This window comes from Haliotis rubra, unplaced genomic scaffold (assembly GCF_003918875.1).
Source record: "Haliotis rubra isolate DU_JTF1 unplaced genomic scaffold, ASM391887v1 Scf23, whole genome shotgun sequence".
In the NCBI taxonomy this organism is placed as follows: domain Eukaryota; kingdom Metazoa; phylum Mollusca; class Gastropoda; order Lepetellida; family Haliotidae; genus Haliotis; species Haliotis rubra.
The window spans coordinates 1432685-1452255 of record NW_025766336.1 but is presented as its reverse complement, the minus strand read 5'-3'; the positions used below and the strand labels follow the sequence as shown (position 1 = coordinate 1452255).

General features: G+C 38.9%; 2 protein-coding genes across 5 annotated transcripts in view; one reads left to right on the top strand and one right to left on the bottom strand.

Annotated features, from left to right (window-relative positions):
• Window positions 1-4693, bottom strand: part of LOC124277970 (28S ribosomal protein S7, mitochondrial-like) — a 22382-nt gene extending 17689 nt beyond the window's left edge. The window contains exon 1 of the mRNA XM_046713698.1: window positions 4583-4693. Within this exon, the coding sequence (XP_046569654.1) occupies window positions 4583-4650 (68 nt within the window). The 5' untranslated portion in view covers window positions 4651-4693. The remainder of the gene's footprint in view (window positions 1-4582) is intronic.
• Window positions 4681-19571, top strand: LOC124277969 (leucine-rich repeat-containing protein 14-like). 4 transcript variants are annotated; one of them, XM_046713693.1, is made up of 5 exons: window positions 4681-4739; window positions 5778-6316; window positions 7769-7933; window positions 8451-8629; window positions 18447-19571. In XM_046713693.1, exons 2-5 carry the CDS (start codon window positions 5842-5844, stop codon window positions 19230-19232), a joined length of 1605 nt encoding a protein of 534 aa, XP_046569649.1. In that variant the 5' UTR covers window positions 4681-4739; window positions 5778-5841; the 3' UTR covers window positions 19233-19571. The 4 variants fall into 4 exon arrangements, with proteins under 4 accessions (XP_046569649.1, XP_046569652.1, XP_046569651.1 ...); XM_046713695.1 differs by lacking the exon at window positions 4681-4739 and adding an exon at window positions 4784-4997; XM_046713694.1 differs by lacking the exon at window positions 4681-4739 and adding an exon at window positions 4785-5004.

Sequence of the window (19571 nt, the reverse complement as noted above, 5' to 3'; positions counted from 1 at the left end):
TGTTAACGGGTGTGGCCTTGAGTTGTATTTGATATCCGTGCTGTAGGATGTTGGATACATAAGGATCTTGTAGTATTCCCCAGTTTTCCCAGTGCAGCTGAAGCGTCCACCCACTTGGGAAGGTTGTACTGGAACGGCTGGGGTGGAAGACTCCAGTCGTTCGAACCTGAATATCATCGCCAAATCCGCTGAAACCTCTGGATGATCTGCCTCTTGATGATCCTCCTCTGAAATTTCTGTATGGGCTTAATTTAAAAGATTCCCTGGGACTTTTGCTGTAGCCAATTTCTTGTCCGTGCTTTCTGTAGTCCAGAGAATTTAGACTTGCCAGAGTATCTCAAGGATGATTGTTTAATGACGCTCGCTAACGTATCCATGGACTTGATCATAAGCACCTCTCTAGAGTCCTTAGACACCTCTTTGGAGACCTTGTCTATGTTACCACCAAAGAGTAGGGCTGATGACCATGGGGCAGCGTAGAGAGTGATTCCGCAGAAATTGATTATCCCAATTGCAGGAGGCTAGTAGACCCTGCCGATGAGCCATGGTAGTAGCTTCCGTGAAGTGCTCACAAGTGATTAGTAAGGAACTGATGGTCTCTTTTCTGCATGAGTAGAGCCGAGTAGATCATTCTATCTTCCTCCTCTGTAGAATCTTTGAACTTGGTGATGAGAGTTTCATTAACCGTTCTAGATCTATTCAATCCAAAAAACATTCTCCTAGAAATGGTATCCAACTGGGCTAGTTTGCGATCGCTCATTCTGTAATTTCTGGACTTGGAATCACTGATTAACTTGAAGTTGACATCAATCTCTTGGGCCTTGAAAAAGGAGTCCATATTGTGACCTGCAAATTTCTTGGCGTTGAAAACCGGAAATGTGTTGATTGAAATTTTGTAGATTTGGTAAAGGCTGTATCCAGATTAGCTGGAACTGCTGCTATCGGGTCAATAGGAGGTAAAGTGATAGTGTCCGCGATCATCTTCCTTCATCAAATAAGTATGAGCTGAGTTCTCGCGTTCTTAGACGGGAAGCAAGTTCTAATCCATTCACCATCCAGTATCTAATTTCAGCATCTGAGAATATGATACCTTCTTCCTCTTCTGACGAGGATCACATGTAATAGAGTGAGGTGGAGTCCTAGATCTGTTAGAAGATCGAGAAGATTGTGGTGAACGGACTGACGAGTGGCTAGTATAGGGAGACCTTGGAGGATACTTCCTCGGTGAACGCTGGTGGCTTCGTGAAGCTCTCGATGAATCCCTTCTAGATCTTCTGGGTGAAGATGCCTTTGAGCCACTTAACCTTCGTGGAGGCGTTCGGGAAGGTATCGAGTCAGAGTCCGAATCATTATATGAGAGCCTGCTTCGTGAACGACCTCTGTGTTCTACAGGGTGTGAGCTCGGTGAAGCACTTCTCCTCCGCGAAGCCCTTCGCAACTGTTGAGGCTCTGGATCCTTCGTGGAGGCGGCCTGGGTTGTTCTTCGCGAGGGCTTCGCTACGGGCTGGGTTGCCCTTCGTGGAGGCGCCTTTGTGGGCTCTAGGGCCCTACGCGAAGCCAAGGCGGGCTCTAGGGCCCTGTATGACTTATTATGGGTTGGGCTCTGGGGCCTCTGTAAACCGTATCGGTCTTCCATCAACTGCATGATTTGGTTAACCAGGTCGTCTGGGACGGTCTGCGCTGGTGTAGAGGGTGTCCTCTCTGTGATAGTGACGGGACCCTCAGTTATAATCTCCGGCGACAGCGTAGGCATCTCTGGTTGCGTGTTGATCTGCGCTGAAGTGACGGTAGCCGATACAGGTCGCTTCCTATGACGTGCATCTGGAATGATAATCGGAATGTCATCATCATATAAACACAATTCTGAAACAGGTAAAATGTCAGAAGCAAAGTTTTTAGTAGTCTTCGTGGATTTTACTTTTGACGAAGCTGTAGACCTGGGGGTTCGGAGCGTACGTTGAGACGACGTGGAGGCTCTTCTAGTCTTAGGCTGTGATGATGGAACGTCCTGGGATGCAGGTCGCTTCTTGGATATAGCGGACTGCGTCCCACGCTTATCCCCTTCAGGCGGAACACCAGACGGTAGAGGGTCGTCCGCTAACAGTTGACAGGGTATATCTGACTCTGACCTATTAGCCATGACTGAAGCTTGTTTCCGAGATCTATCTGCCGCCCGGCCTCAAGACGGAATATAAATATTTATCAAAGGCAGAATTAGACAAATTAATACATAATTTGCAGCGTGAAACAATAGAGCATGGAGTTATGCAGCTAAAGCATATTAAATGCGGATGGCAGCAGTGCGTAATTTACAAACAATGCAGATTTTTCATTAACGCGAAACTGCTGAGCAAACACGGCTTAACCGTGCATAAAGCAGCAGAAACACTAATAATTATCAATGCATGTTGAATAAGGATACTAGTTACACCTCTATAGATGAATATAAGAGGTACCAAACTAAATATAAATAAGGATATAGTGTGTAGGGAGACACAGGCGCTCTCACGTCCAGCTCACTGGGCGAAGAAGGAGAGAGTGAGGCACATGGTGGGAGGTGGCGCCCTCGTTCCCGCGTCTTACGAGGGGAAAGATAACTCAGGGTGAGTACTAATTAGTGATTTTACATTGAAGGGAACTTCAATTGGGAGATACAAGTGTTCCACTATGTTCGCAAAGAAGAAGACAAGCAAAAAAGCATGAGTCAGGATAAGGAAAAATTTACAATTTTGCTTGTAAAATCACCATGATTACAACTACTACTAATACCACTCCTCCCTTGTGCTGAGAGCTGGTACAAGTGTTTACTGTTGTATTAACAAGCCTGTTGACATACTTGAAACATTCTGAGTCAGAAGAACATTTGTTGCCATGAATATGATGAGAATGGTGTTATTGTAACACCACGCTCATACACTGAATGTGAACTTGTTGTACATTACAGGATAATAATCACACCATCAATGCATCACAATTGTTCTGGGGCATATGCCAGTACATTATTGACAAGACAGCTGCTTCTTGTTGCCTGTCTTTAACAGTATGATTGTTCCCACAGTTGTAAAGTAATACAGTACACCATGCTATACAGTCAAGACATACTTGAGGTTGCAGCTAAATAACGGAACACAATCTGTAAAATGTATACACTTTTAAACACCAGTGTTATATTTCTGACTTTAAAGGTTACAACACAAAATCAGAATCAACATAGCATGGGGCAAAGAATCAGGTACTGAGAATAACGGAGATCATTTGTGATTGAGGCCATCCTACTTTACAGCAGTTAACTTGTCAGTTTAATACATGTTTGCAAGCAGAAACATATATCTATTATCAGAGATGGCAAGACAGTCCTCAAGATAGTTGACACAAGACACCATTTAGAGAAGTTCATTGTTTCATAACCGACAATAAACAGAGGTACAATGGTACTCATTTTGCACTAATACTTTAACTGGAAGCCAGGAGTTGGCTTGGTTTGTTGTTTGTTGTTGCACGCAGCAACATTCCAGCTATATGGCGTTTGTCTGTGACTCTGTATAGCTGGAATATTGCTGCCTGCGGCATTAAACAACAAACAACAAACCAATCCAACTCCTGGCTTCTAGGGGAAAGTTGGACCTTGTTCATGTGTTTGGCTTTGTTGCAGTCAAATACTTCAAAGAAACCTACGATATGCTATAGCATTATCAACCTCTCTCAACACTGCGAAATATATGGCATGAGCATACATGGAAAAATTGTGATGCATTGATGGTGTGATTATTATCCTGCAATTGTATTTGCCACATCTGTCTCTTTAGAACCTGTGTAGTGCTAATGATTGACCATAAAAGGCTGACTGGTATACTGTTATCAGTAGAGGATGTAATGTGTACGCGAGACGGTCCCCCGTTACGCGTACAAGTGACTACCTGAGAGGGGGTCACTCATTTGCATGACTGCCTGATCACAGACAGGGAAATTCTGCATGTCACACTAAAAAGTGTCTAAAAGTGTTATTTATGAAAATAATTAAACAAACTTTGCTACAGTCATTGATAGATGTTTACACTATTGAATGACATGAATGAAAACGTAAAAAGAGAGAATTAAATAGTCAAATTTTGACAAAAAACATGCAAACTTTAAGCAAAATTTGACGATATTTAACAGCAAATTTCACCTATGTGCATATTTTTCAGAAACTTACATTTAGTATTTTCTGATAGCCAATTCATCGTAGATTCAAAATATATATGCAGCTTTCATATCAGTTGTGCTAGCTGGGCTGCCGTCGACCGGCGTCGTTGACAAATTATGCCTAAGGTTTAATCCAAAGTAATTTGTTGAAAATCTGGACAAGTTTCGAGTTTTGTTGAACAAATGCCATCGCTGGAAGCTCATAAAGATAACAAAGGTATGAGCTGATACTTGGTTAACGAAACGGTAATATTGTGACACTGACACTAGTGACAGTGCCCTTGGCAAAGTGTTGATTTACCATAAATTCATTAGTGCTGCATGCAGCGCTACATGAAATCCGAAAAATGCACCGATAAAGTGTACTACTTTCCGTGTCAGTTCTAATGATACATACAATGGCTGGTGCAAACGTGATACGGATGAGCACAACTTCAACACATGCGATGATCTGTAGGCTGCCATCTTGAAAATGTTGCCGGAAGTAGTATAACCCGAGAGTGGAGTGTGTATGTTCGATTAGACGAATTTTTCCAAGTGGAGTTCTGTTGAGGGTAATGGTGACTAAGGAACCACGTTTTAGACAATACCACAACGATCCGTAAAATCAGTATACCGAGCACAATGTCTCTTAGACGATTTTTACTTAAATGAAAACAAAGCGGGGCTGAGAATAACAAATTATTCGAATCTTGTGAAAGTGAAAACACGGCCCAACTTCCGGGAATGGTGTGACTCTTTGACAGTAGGGGACACGAAACTCCTGTGGCAGAGTTACAGAATCAAGTCTTTCTCAGTTGAATGTGACAGAAGTATTGGGTGACATCACTTCACTAATATATTTATTTTCTTAAGAATTTCCCCACAAACAGATTTCATTGGGAACAGACACAATGTCGAATATTGATCAGTATTATTAGAAACCATATAATAGGGCCTATCAGCTTCATTGCAAGCGTAACCTGTAGTGGGCTTTTCATATTCCAGAATGAATTGATGTGCATAACTGAGACACGATTCAAGAAAACTTCAATGATATATTAAGAAATTAAAAACAACAACCTCAGAACTTTCAAAAAACAACCCGCCCCATCCTCTCTCACTCTAAAACAAACTATCACTTTGTTCACAAGAAAATCTAAATGCAATAACAGACATACTGGATGAATAATGTAGTCTGAAAATAGAATTTGATATCTGTTCGTATCTACCTTTGTTTTCAGCTCTTATCCCCATCTAAATATCAAAATGTAAAGTAGATCTACCAAAATTATAACCATATATACACTGGATAAAATCAGTGATAAATATTCTTGAGTCAGATAGTCTCACCATGCTTGACAACTATTTGGGTGGACTGGTGTGTTAACAATGGACTGTTAGTGTTACATGCTGAGTTCCTGATGATACACAGACCTACACTATTTGTAGCACTAAGATTGCTTTGTGCAACTAAGCCCTGGATTTGTCTCTAAAACTGTCAAAGTATGCTGGTTTGTAAAACAGACATTATATTATCATCATTATTATTTACAGCTATTCAGGTGTGATGATTGTGTTATTGTCATGATGATATAATTCTGTTGTTTCAGGTGTTCCATGTTGCTGATGATGCGGAGCAGATACATGGTGTAGTTGCTGTCCATGCTGTAGACCATGTCCAACAACATGGAGTCACTGTGGTACGACCACTACCAGGGTGCAGTATACCCTCTGGATCTCCACGCTCAAGCCAACTGTGCCTGGTCCAAATCACCAAAGGGAAAAGTTCCGACACTCATTCACTTATGTGCTGCTTACATCGTCAAGGATTCCACCATGACATATCAAGCGGTCGAAGTGATGCCCCAGACATTATGTTTGCCTCTCATGCATGAAGCATTGCTTTGCAACCGTGACAGAGCAATTGAGGTACTTTTATCCCACTGGCCATTGTCAACCATGTCACTGTCAGGACTGGCACCTCCAGTGTTCACGTCACTGTTGCCGCTGTACAACTCTGTGTACCTGGCAGACATTGTGAGGCAAAGTCTTCGTTACACCACAACAATGGCCCACACATTCATAGAAAGTCTACGCAAAAGACAACCAACTAATCTAAGGTTCCTTGACCTGACTGGGTACCCTACAGGTAAGTCTTCCAATTCCATATATACTAACTAGGAATATTATTACTAAAACATGCTGACTTATTTTTATTTTAAAGGTCACATGCAACGTAAAACACAACTTTGCAGATTCTGATACCTTTCGGTATGGACTTACCGAAACAAAGCGTCAAAAATGCAAATTCAACTTATAAAGTTGATAAATAACGCGATGAAAAAAAACGCGCGAAATCGGAGTTCAAACGTTTCACTAATTTTCCCCAGACTTTTCTGGGGAATACGGGTTTCAACAGCTGGGCTGCGCTCATAGCACGTGCGCAGTGAAATAGGTTCAGCGCAACTTGGAAGCAGGCTGTCTGGTGAATACTCGGTGAAGGCTTTGGTGTGAGCTATTTTCCTAATGTTTTGTTGATATCTCACAGGCGCGAGCTTTTTGTATGTTATGACAGTAAATAAACTGTTTATATAATTTCATTTGTCTATTTCACCACACGTTCTTCTTACCGAGTCACTTTCTCAGTTCGATACTTAAAAGCAATGTCATTATTTATTTATTTATTTGACACAATTTCTAACTGTGATATAGATATGTTGCTGTCACAGACAAAACTCAATGTCTTGTTTTATTGACACCTGTGTGTCTGCCTGCCCGTCTGTTAATGACAATATTCAATACACAACTGCGATCACTGACCACATGCAATTTGAACTGAACACCAATCAGGCTATACACCATAAACAAAACGCATTGATTTATGGCCCGAGTTCGGTCTCTGTCACATTATGTAATTACACAGACAGGCAGGTGTGATACTTGAACACATGACATGTTATGATGTCTGTTGATTGCAAAATGTTATACACAAAAAATGAGCATGTATTTACAAAACCCAACTTTCTATATATACACACACAATGAACCGTGAAGGCGGCATCTGCTAATGAACCAGCCGTTACACTTGAGTGCACACCCACCCGCTCTGACTGGGTTCGGTATCCCGGCTGCTTCGTTTCGAGGGAGGTAAACCCAAGTACAAAATATTGCACTTTTGATTTGCGATTATACGCTTATAATTTTGTTTATTTGTTTTTTCATAATCAGCGATGCATATTATATGTCATGAAGAAGTGATAATTGTGTCTTAATTATGTTTGATTTTTTGGTTGCATGTGACCTTTAAGTATTTTGACAACCAGTAACTAATTGTACCAAGTCATGTGATCAGCAACTACCTGATCTTTCAAAATGGATACCCTCAAGTTGCTCAAAGATATTCCATTAGTATCTTGATCACTGTGAACTGTGTTCTAATTGGATGCCCTTCAAAAGAGTTAGTAAATATGATATCGAAATGTCCTAATAATGATATATATAATAACCATAAAATTGGTTATGATAGCAGTGATGTTTGCTGTTTCCTAGTTTCCCTGCCCATATGATCATGGTAAGTGATATGATCTATTTGTTTTTGCAGCGGAGGTGATTGTGTACTTTCTGGCGTCACATGTGATGCTGGCGTTCACAGAATCACAGCAGAACCAGCAGATCCGCCTGTACAATGACACCATCCCCAGCTATGACCGTCCAGACCTCCCAGCCCACATCGATCCTGTGCAGTCTTCACTTCCAGAAAACTGTAGTTCGTTCACTCTATCTTTCTGAGCATGTGTTTAAAAGAAATTGTTTGATGCTGTGATTTTAATATTTTTTGCTGATGCCTCAAGACCAACTGATGACACACACACAATATATCCATCCCCCTCCCCCAAAAAACTTCACCCTCCTCCTCCAAATATTTGTGATTGGTTGGGACACACACCCATCCCCCACCCCGATTTTGCTGTGTAATTTGTTTGATCCACCCACCATAGTTATGATAAATTTTGGAAAGGCCAACCTGTTACTGTGTTATTTTTGTTATTTGTTCCAGGTTGGTGTTAGCACTGTCAGTGCACCAATTGTTGTTGAAAATCTTGGTGTTATTTTGTCTTACTTTATACATATTTGGAAAGAATGCTTCGAGCAGACTGATCAGGTTTATTGTTATGTATTTTGTTTTGGAGGATATACATCAATGTTTACTCTCTAGATACTGCAAACACATGATAATGGATGAAAGAATGATGCAACAAATTAACTGGTCTTGTTGTTTTCAGGTATAATGATTAAACTTGATGCCTTTGTGACGTCAGAGTCTACTCACAGTGAGCTGTGTAAGGCCCTGAAGGTGTCCAGCTTCCCCCACAGTCGAGTCCGGCTGTGCATTGTCCGTCTCGGTGCTACGTGTCTTGGAGAAGCCAGACTCAGTATACTCCTCAAGGTCCTCATAGCTGAGGTGAGATGGTTATATCAGTTGTATATAACATAGCTGAGGTGAGATTGTTATATCAGTTGTATATAACATAGCTGAGGTGAGATTGTTATATCAGTTGTATATAACATAGCTGAGGTGAGGTGGTCATATCAGTTGTATATAACAGCTGAGGTGAGATGGTTATATCAGTTGTATATCACATAGCTGAGGTGAGATTGTCATATCAGTTGTATATAACATAGCTGAGGTGAGATTGTTATATCAGTTGTATATAACATAGCTGAGGTGAGGTGGTCATATCAGTTGTATATAACAGCTGAGGTGAGATGGTTATATCAGTTGTATATCACATAGCTGAGGTGAGATTGTCATATCAGTTGTATATAACATAGCTGAGGTGAGGTGGTTATATCAGTTGTATATCAAATAGCTGAGGTGAGATTGTTATATCAGTTGTATATCACATAGCTGAGGTGAGGTGGTCATATCAGTTGTATATCACATAGCTGAGGTGAGATGGTCATATCAGTTGTATATCACATAGCTGAGGTGAGATTGTTATATCAGTTGTATATAACATAGCTGAGGTGAGATGGTCATATCAGTTGTATATCACATAGCTGAGGTGAGATTGTTATATCAGTTGTATATAACATAGCTGAGGTGAGATGGTCATATCAGTTGTATATAACATAGCTTAGGTGAGATTGTTATATCAGTTGTATATAACATAGCTGAGGTGAGATGGTCATATCAGTTGTATATCACATAGCTGAGGTGAGATTGTTATATCAGTTGTATATAACATAGCTGAGGTGAGATGGTCATATCAGTTGTATATCACATAGCTGAGGTGAGATGGTCATATCAGTTGTATATCACATAGCTGAGGTGAGATTGTTATATCAGTTGTATATAACATAGCTGAGGTGAGATTGTTATATCAGTTGTATATAACATAGCTGAGGTGAGATTGTTATATCAGTTGTATATCACATAGCTGAGGTGAGATGGTCATATCAGTTGTATATAACATAGCTGAGGTGAGATGGTCTTATCAGTTGTATATCACATAGCTGAGGTGAGATTGTTATATCAGTTGTATATCACATAGCTGAGGTGAGATTGTTATATCAGTTGTATATAACATAGCTGAGGTGAGGTGGTCATATCAGTTGTATATAACATAGCTGAGGTGAGATGGTCATGTCAGTTGTATATAACATAGCTTAGGTGAGATTGTTATATCAGTTGTATATCACATAGCTGAGGTGAGATGGTCATATCAGTTGTATATAACATAGCTGAGGTGAGATGGTCATATCAGTTGTATATAACATAGCTGAGGTGAGATTGTTATATCAGTTGTATATCACATAGCTGAGGCTGAGGTGAGATGGTCATATCAGTTGTATATAACATAGCTGAGGTGAGATGGTCATATCAGTTGTATATCACATAGCTGAGGTGAGATTGTCATATCAGTTGTATATCCACATAGCTGAGGTGAGATGTTATATCAGTTGTATATAACATAGCTCGAGGTGAGATGTACATCAGCTGTATATAACACATAGCTGGTCATATCAGTTATATCATATCACATAGCTGAGATTGACATCAGTTGTTATATAAGCTGAGGTGAGATTGTATATCAGTTGTATAACATAGCTGAGGTGAGATTGTTATATCAGTTGTATATAACATAGCTGAGGTGAGATTGTTATATCAGTTGTATATCACATAGCTGAGGTGAGATGGTCATATCAGTTGTATATCACATAGCTGAGGTGAGATGGTTATATCAGTTGTATATCACATAGCTGAGGTGAGATTGTTATATCAGTTGTATATCACATAGCTGAGGTGAGATTGTTATATCAGTTGTATATAACATAGCTGAGGTGAGATGGTCATATCAGTTGTATATCACATAGCTGAGGTGAGATTGTTATATCAGTTGTATATCACATAGCTGAGGTGAGATGGTCATATCAGTTGTATATAACATAGCTGAGGTGAGATGGTCATATCAGTTGTATATAACATAGCTGAGGTGAGATTGTCATATCAGTTGTATATAACATAGCTGAGGTGAGATTGTTATATCAGTTGTATATCCACATAGCTGAGGTGAGATGTCATATCAGTTGTATATCACATAGCTGAGGTGAGATGGTCATATCAGTTGTATATAACATAGCTGAGGTGAGATGGTCATATCAGTTATATCAGTTGTATATAACATAGCTGAGGTGAGATGGTCATATCAGTTGTATATCACATAGCTGAGGTGAGATTGTTATATCAGTTGTATATAACATAGCTGAGGTGAGATATATCAGTTGTATATCCACATAGTGTGAGATGTCATAGCTGTATATAACATAGCTGAGGTGAGATGGTCATATCAGTTGTATATAACATAGCTGAGGTGAGATTGTTATATCAGTTGTATATAACATAGCTGAGGTGAGATGGTTATATCAGTTGTATATAACATAGCTGAGGTGAGATGGTCATATCAGTTGTATATCACATAGCTGAGGTGAGATGGTCATATCAGTTGTATATCACATAGCTGAGGTGAGATTGTCATATCAGTTGTATATCACATAGCTGAGGTGAGATGGTCATATCAGTTGTATATCACATAGCTGAGGTGAGATTGTCATATCAGTTGTATATCACATAGCTGAGGTGAGATGGTCATATCAGTTGTATATAACATAGCTGAGGTGAGATGTCATATCAGTTGTATATAACATAGCTGAGGTGAGATGTCATATCAGTTGTATATAACATAGCTGAGGTGAGATGTCATATCAGTTGTATATAACATAGCTGAGGTGAGATTGTTATATCAGTTGTATATAACATAGCTGAGGTGAGATTGTTATATCAGTTGTATATAACATAGCTGAGGTGAGATGGTCATATCAGTTGTATATAACATAGCTGAGGTGAGATGGTCATATCAGTTGTATATCACATAGCTGAGGTGAGATTGTTATATCAGTTGTATATAACATAGCTGAGGTGAGATTGTTATATCAGTTGTATATCACATAGCTGAGGTGAGATGGTCATATCAGTTGTATATAACATAGCTGAGGTGAGATGGTCATATCAGTTGTATATCACATAGCTGAGGTGAGATGTCATATCAGTTGTATATCACATAGCTGAGGTGAGATGTCATATCAGTTGTATATCACATAGCTGAGGTGAGATTGTTATATCAGTTGTATATAACATAGCTGAGGTGAGATTGTTATATCAGTTGTATATCACATAGCTGAGGTGAGATGGTCATATCAGTTGTATATCACATAGCTGAGGTGAGATGGTCATATCAGTTGTATATCACATAGCTGAGGTGAGATGGTCATATCAGTTGTATATCACATAGCTGAGGTGAGATTGTCATATCAGTTGTATATCACATAGCTGAGGTGAGATGGTCATATCAGTTGTATATCACATAGCTGAGGTGAGATGGTCATATCAGTTGTATATATCACATAGCTGAGGTGAGATGGTCATATCAGTTGTATATCACATAGCTGAGGTGAGATGTCATATCAGTTGTATATAACATAGCTGAGGTGAGATGTCATATCAGTTGTATATAACATAGCTGAGGTGAGATTGTTATATCAGTTGTATATCACATAGCTGAGGTGAGATGGTCATATCAGTTGTATATAACATAGCTGAGGTGAGATGGTCATATCAGTTGTATATCACATAGCTGAGGTGAGATGGTCATATCAGTTGTATATCACATAGCTGAGGTGAGATGTCATATCAGTTGTAAATAACATAGCTGAGGTGAGATTGTTATATCAGTTGTATATAACATAGCTGAGGTGAGGTGGTCATATCAGTTGTATATAACATAGCTGAGGTGAGATGGTCATGTCAGTTGTATATAACATAGCTTAGGTGAGATTGTTATATCAGTTGTATATCACATAGCTGAGGTGAGATGGTCATATTAGTTGTATATCACATAGCTGAGATGAGCTGGTCATATCAGTTGTATATAACATAGCTGAGGTGAGATTGTTATATCAGTTGTATATCACATAGCTGAGGTGAGGTGGTCATATCAGTTGTATATAACATAGCTGAGGTGAGATGTCATATCAGTTGTATATAACATAGCTGAGGTGAGGTGGTCATATCAGTTGTATATAACATAGCTGAGGTGAGATTGTTATATCAGTTGTATATAACATAGCTGAGGTGAGATTGTTATATCAGTTGTATATAACATAGCTGAGGTGAGATTGTTATATCAGTTGTATATAACAGCTGAGGTGAGGTGGTCATATCAGTTGTATGTAACATAGCTGAGGTGAGATTGTTATATCAGTTGTATATCACATAGCTGAGGTGAGATTGTTATATCAGTTGTATATAACATAGCTGAGGTGAGATTGTCATATCAGTTGTATATAACAGCTGAGGTGAGATGGTCATATCAGTTGTATATCACATAGCTGAGGTGAGATGTCATATTAGTTGTATATAACATAGCTGAGGTGAGATGTCATATCAGTTGTATATAACATAGCTGAGGTGAGATGTCATATCAGTTGTATATAACATAGCTGAGGTGAGATGGTCATATCAGTTGTATATCACATAGCTGAGGTGAGATGTCATATCAGTTGTATATAACATAGCTGAGGTGAGATGGTCATATCAGTTGTATATCACATAGCTGAGGTGAGATGTCATATCAGTTGTATATCACATAGCTGAGGTGAGATGTCATATCAGTTGTATATCACATAGCTGAGGTGAGATTGTTATATCAGTTGTATATAACATAACTGAGGTGAGATTGTTATATCAGTTGTATATAACATAGCTGAGGTGAGATGGTCATATCAGTTGTATATCACATAGCTGAGGTGAGATGGTCATATCAGTTGTATATCACATAGCTGAGGTGAGATTGTTATATCAGTTGTATATAGCATAGCTGAGGTGAGATTGTTATATCAGTTGTATATAACATAGCTGAGGTGAGATGGTCATATCAGTTGTATATTACATAGCTGAGGTGAGATGGTCATATCAGTTGTATATCACATAGCTGAGGTGAGATTGTTATATCAGTTTTATATCACAAAGCTGAGGTGAGATGGTCATATTAGTTGTATATCACATAGCTGAGGTGAGCTGGTCATATCAGTTGTATATCACATAGCTGAGGTGAGATGTCATATTAGTTGTATATAACATAGCTGAGGTGAGATGTCATATCAGTTGTATATAACATAGCTGAGGTGAGATGTCATATCAGTTGTATATAACATAGCTGAGGTGAGATGGTCATATCAGTTGTATATCACATAGCTGAGGTGAGATGTCATATCAGTTGTATATAACATAGCTGAGGTGAGATGGTCATATCAGTTGTATATCACATAGCTGAGGTGAGATTGTTATATCAGTTGTATATAACATAACTGAGGTGAGATTGTTATATCAGTTGTATATAACATAGCTGAGGTGAGATGGTCATATCAGTTGTATATCACATAGCTGAGGTGAGATGGTCATATCAGTTGTATATCACATAGCTGAGGTGAGATTGTTATATCAGTTGTATATAGCATAGCTGAGGTGAGATTGTTATATCAGTTGTATATAACATAGCTGAGGTGAGATGGTCATATCAGTTGTATATTACATAGCTGAGGTGAGATGGTCATATCAGTTGTATATCACATAGCTGAGGTGAGATTGTTATATCAGTTTTATATCACAAAGCTGAGGTGAGATGGTCATATTAGTTGTATATCACATAGCTGAGGTGAGCTGGTCATATCAGTTGTATATAACATAGCTGAGGTGAGATTGTTATATCAGTTGTATATCACATAGCTGAGGTGAGGTGGTCATATCAGTTGTATATAACATAGCTGAGGTGAGATGTCATATCAGTTGTATATAACATAGCTGAGGTGAGGTGGTCATATCAGTTGTATATAACATAGCTGAGGTGAGATTGTTATATCAGTTGTATATAACATAGCTGAGGTGAGATTGTTATATCAGTTGTATATAACAGCTGAGGTGAGGTGGTCATATCAGTTGTATAACATAGCTGAGGTGAGATTGTTATATCAGTTGTATATCACATAGCTGAGGTGAGATTGTTATATCAGTTGTATATAACATAGCTGAGGTGAGATTGTCATATCAGTTGTATATAACAGCTGAGGTGAGATGGTCATATCAGTTGTATATCACATAGCTGAGGTGAGATGTCATATTAGTTGTATATAACATAGCTGAGGTGAGATGTCATATCAGTTGTATATAACATAGCTGAGGTGAGATGTCATATCAGTTGTATATAACATAGCTGAGGTGAGATGGTCATATCAGTTGTATATCACATAGCTGAGGTGAGATGTCATATCAGTTGTATATAACATAGCTGAGGTGAGATGGTCATATCAGTTGTATATCACATAGCTGAGGTGAGATTGTTATATCAGTTGTATATAACATAACTGAGGTGAGATTGTTATATCAGTTGTATATAACATAGCTGAGGTGAGATGGTCATATCAGTTGTATATCACATAGCTGAGGTGAGATGGTCATATCAGTTGTATATCACATAGCTGAGGTGAGATTGTTATATCAGTTGTATATAGCATAGCTGAGGTGAGATTGTTATATCAGTTGTATATAACATAGCTGACATAGCTGAGGTGAGATGGTCATATCAGTTGTATATTACATAGCTGAGGTGTGAGATGGTCATATCAGTTGTATATCCACATAGCTGAGGTGAGATTGTTATATCAGTTTTATATCACATAGCAGAGGTGAGATTGTTATATCAGTTGTATATCACATAGCTGAGGTGAGATATCATATCAGTTGTATATCACATAGCTGAGGTGAGATGTCATATCAGTTGTATATCACATAGCTGAGGTGAGATGGTCATATCAGTTGTATATAACATAGCTGAGGTGAGATGGTCATATCAGTTGTATATCACATAGCTGAGGTGAGATGTCATATCAGTTGTATATCACATAGCTGAGGTGAGATGTCATATCAGTTGTATATAACATAGCTGAGGTGAGATGTCATATCAGTTGTATATAACATAGCTGAGGTGAGATGGTCATATCAGTTGTATATAACATAGCTGAGGTGAGATGTCATATCAGTTGTATATCACATAGCTGAGGTGAGATTGTTATATCAGTTGTATATAACATAGCTGAGGTGAGATTGTTATATCAGTTGTATATAACATAGCTGAGGTGAGATTGTTATATCAGTTGTATATAGCATAGCTGAGGTGAGATTGTTATATCAGTTGTATATAACATAGCTGAGGTGAGATGGTCATATCAGTTGTATATTACATAGCTGAGGTGAGATGGTCATATCAGTTGTATATCACATAGCTGAGGTGAGATTGTTATATCAGTTTTATATCACATAGCTGAGGTGAGATTGTTATATCAGTTGTATATCACATAGCTGAGGTGAGATATCATATCAGTTGTATATCACATAGCTGAGGTGAGATGTCATATCAGTTGTATATCACATAGCTGAGGTGAGATGGTCATATCAGTTGTATATAACATAGCTGAGGTGAGATGTCATATCAGTTGTATATAACATAGCTGAGGTGAGATGTCATATCAGTTGTATATAACATAGCTGAGGTGAGATGTCATATCAGTTGTATATAACATAGCTGAGGTGAGATGGTCATATCAGTTGTATATCACATAGCTGAGGTGAGATGTCATATCAGTTGTATATCACATAGCTGAGGTGAGATTGTTATATCAGTTGTATATAACATAGCTGAGGTGAGATTGTTATATCAGTTGTATATAACATAGCTGAGGTGAGATGGTCATATCAGTTGTATATAACATAGCTGAGGTGAGATGGTCATATCAGTTGTATATCACATAGCTGAGGTGAGATTGTTATATCAGTTGTATATAACATAGCTGAGGTGAGATTGTTATATCAGTTGTATATAACATAGCTGAGGTGAGATGTCATATCAGTTGTATATAACATAGCTGAGGTGAGCTGGTCATATCAGTTGTATATCACATAGCTGAGGTGAGATGGTCAATCAGTTGTATATCACATAGCTGAGGTGAGATGGTTATATCAGTTGTATATAACACAGCTGAGGTGAGATGGTTATATCAGTTGTATATAACATAGCTGAGGTGAGATGTTATATCAGTTGTATATCACATAGCTGAGGTGAGATGTCATATCAGTTGTATATCACATAGCTGAGGTGAGATTGTAATATCAGTTGTATATCACATAGCTGAGGTGAGATGTCATATCAGTTGTATATAACATAGCTGAGGTGAGATGTCATATCAGTTGTATATCACATGGCTGAGGTGAGGTGGTCATATCAGTTGTATATAACATGGCTGAGGTGAGATGTCATATCAGTTGTATATAACATAGCTGAGGTGAGATGTCATATCAGTTGTATATCACATAGCTGAGGTGAGGTGGTCATATCAGTTGTATATAACATAGCTGAGGTGAGATTGTTATATCAGTTGTATATAACATAGCTGAGGTGAGATTGTTATATCAGTTGTATATAACATAGCTGAGGTGAGATGGTCATATCAGTTGTATATAACATAGCTGAGGTGAGATGGTCATATCAGTTGTATATCACATAGCTGAGGTGAGATTGTTATATCAGTTGTATATAACATAGCTGAGGTGAGATTGTTATATCAGTTGTATATAACATAGCTGAGGTGAGATGTCATATCAGTTGTATATAACATAGCTGAGGTGAGCTGGTCATATCAGTTGTATATCACATAGCTGAGGTGAGATGGTCAATCAGTTGTATATCACATAGCTGAGGTGAGATGGTTATATCAGTTGTATATAACACAGCTGAGGTGAGATGGTTATATCAGTTGTATATAACATAGGTGAGGTGAGATTGTTATATCAGTTGTATATAACATAGCTGAGGTGAGGTGGTCATATCAGTTGTATATAACATAGCTGAGGTGAGATGGTCATATCAGTTGTATATCACATAGCTGAGGTGAGATTGTCATATCAGTTGTATATCACATGGTTGAGGTGAGATGTCATATCAGTTGTATATAACATAGCTGCGGTGAGGTGGTCATATCAGTTGTATATCACATAGCTGAGATGAGATGGTCATATCAGTTGTATATATCACATAGCTGAGGTGAGATGGTCATAACATTTGTATATCACATAGCTGAGGTGAGATGTCATATCAGTTGTATATAACATAGCTGAGGTGAGATGTCATATCAGTTGTATATCACATAGCTGAGGTGAGATGGTCATATCAGTTGTATATCACATAGCTGAGGTGAGATGTCATATCAGTTGTATATCACATAGCTGAGGTGAGATGGTCATATCAGTTGTATATCACATAGCTGAGGTGAGATGGTCATATCAGTTGTATATCACATAGCTGAGGTGAGATGTCATATCAGTTGTAAATAACATAGCTGAGGTGAGATGTCATATCTGTTGTATATCACATAGCTGAGGTGAGGTGGTCATATCAGTTGTATATAACATAGCTGAGGTGAGATGGTCATATCAGTTGTATATCACATAGCTGAGGTGAGATGGTCATATCAGTTGTATATCACATGGCCATCTCACCTCAGCTATATATACAACTGATATGACCATCTCACCATCAATTCATCCTGTATTTTCCTAGGCCTGCGTGAACTATATCTTGTTTTACTGTAATGGACTGTTTGTGTTGCAGTATGTGCAGGGTCTGCAGCTCAAGTACAATTCACTCACCATTGATGACATTGTCAAGCTAAGTCCAACATTCTCAAGCTTAGTCAACCTGACAGCCCTGGATCTGTCCTGCAACTCCATCTACTTCTACATGAGTGATACTGCCACTGACAGACTCTCCGAGACATTCACACACATGCCAAACCTGGCCAGGCTGGATCTCAGTAATAACAGAATCAAAACTAAGTTGCGAAGGCTTTTGTCTAACATTCCCAAGCCTCTCCAGTACTTACGAGTGGCAGCCTGTGGGCTGACAGTGTCTGACATCACTTACCTCTCTGTATCCCACCATGCAAGGGGCCTGTGTGAACTTGACCTCAGTGAGAATAGTCTAGGTCCCACATGCCGCAACCTCAGCAACCTGCTTGGTTCTTTAGCAAATACATTGCTAGTGTTTGAAGCAGAAGACTGTGGACTAATAGATGAACATTTTGAGTACTTACTACCTAGTTTGTCCTTGCTGAAGTATGTGCTGTTTCTGAACCTGGCTGAGAACCGTTTATCTCGAGAAGCTCTAGTTCAAGTCACACAAGCTGCAGCCCAGCTCCCGAAGTTGAAGGTGTTTCGGACTTCCTACCCAACAGACTGCTACCACCATGACTCAGAGGAAATCGAGGAGGAGGAGAGAATTACAACAGTTGCAAGATTACGAGATATTGTATCCAAGAATTCTGAATCCCGACCACAGACGGGGATCATGCAGCTAGTCGTCGTTGAGCTGGAGAGGATTTTCATGGACGAATCCTGAATGAATAGGTGATAATATGTTCAACCAGAAATGAACTCAACAATAGCCCAGAGTCCAGAAGTTGTGTTTAGGATTGTGGATAATATGTATTTCCCTTGATGGAATTACCAAATGGGTAGCAGCCTTGAACAGTATCTGTGTCATTTAACCTTTTGTTGGATTGCTCGAGTGGTATGTTTACATCCAGTGGACATCTTCTCAAGTGATCTGTGCACATGCTTTAAGCACCAATGGATGTGGTCTGTGTGCAAACATTAGGCGCCGACTTCTGAATTGGTCCATGTAGGTGTAGAAGACAACTTCAGAAGGGATAAAATCAATATCAGTCTATAAATCTTA

Bases quoted from the DNA above. Each gene is read 5' to 3' on its own strand.
- LOC124277969 (XM_046713693.1), top strand. From the start codon at position 5,842: ATGTCCAACAACATGGAGTCACTGTGGTACGACCACTACCAGGGTGCA. The intron at 6,317-7,768 runs GTAAGTCTTCCA...TTGTTTTTGCAG, and splicing joins CCTGACTGGGTACCCTACAG to CGGAGGTGATTGTGTACTTT. The intron at 8,630-18,446 runs GTGAGATGGTTA...TTTGTGTTGCAG, and splicing joins TCAAGGTCCTCATAGCTGAG to TATGTGCAGGGTCTGCAGCT.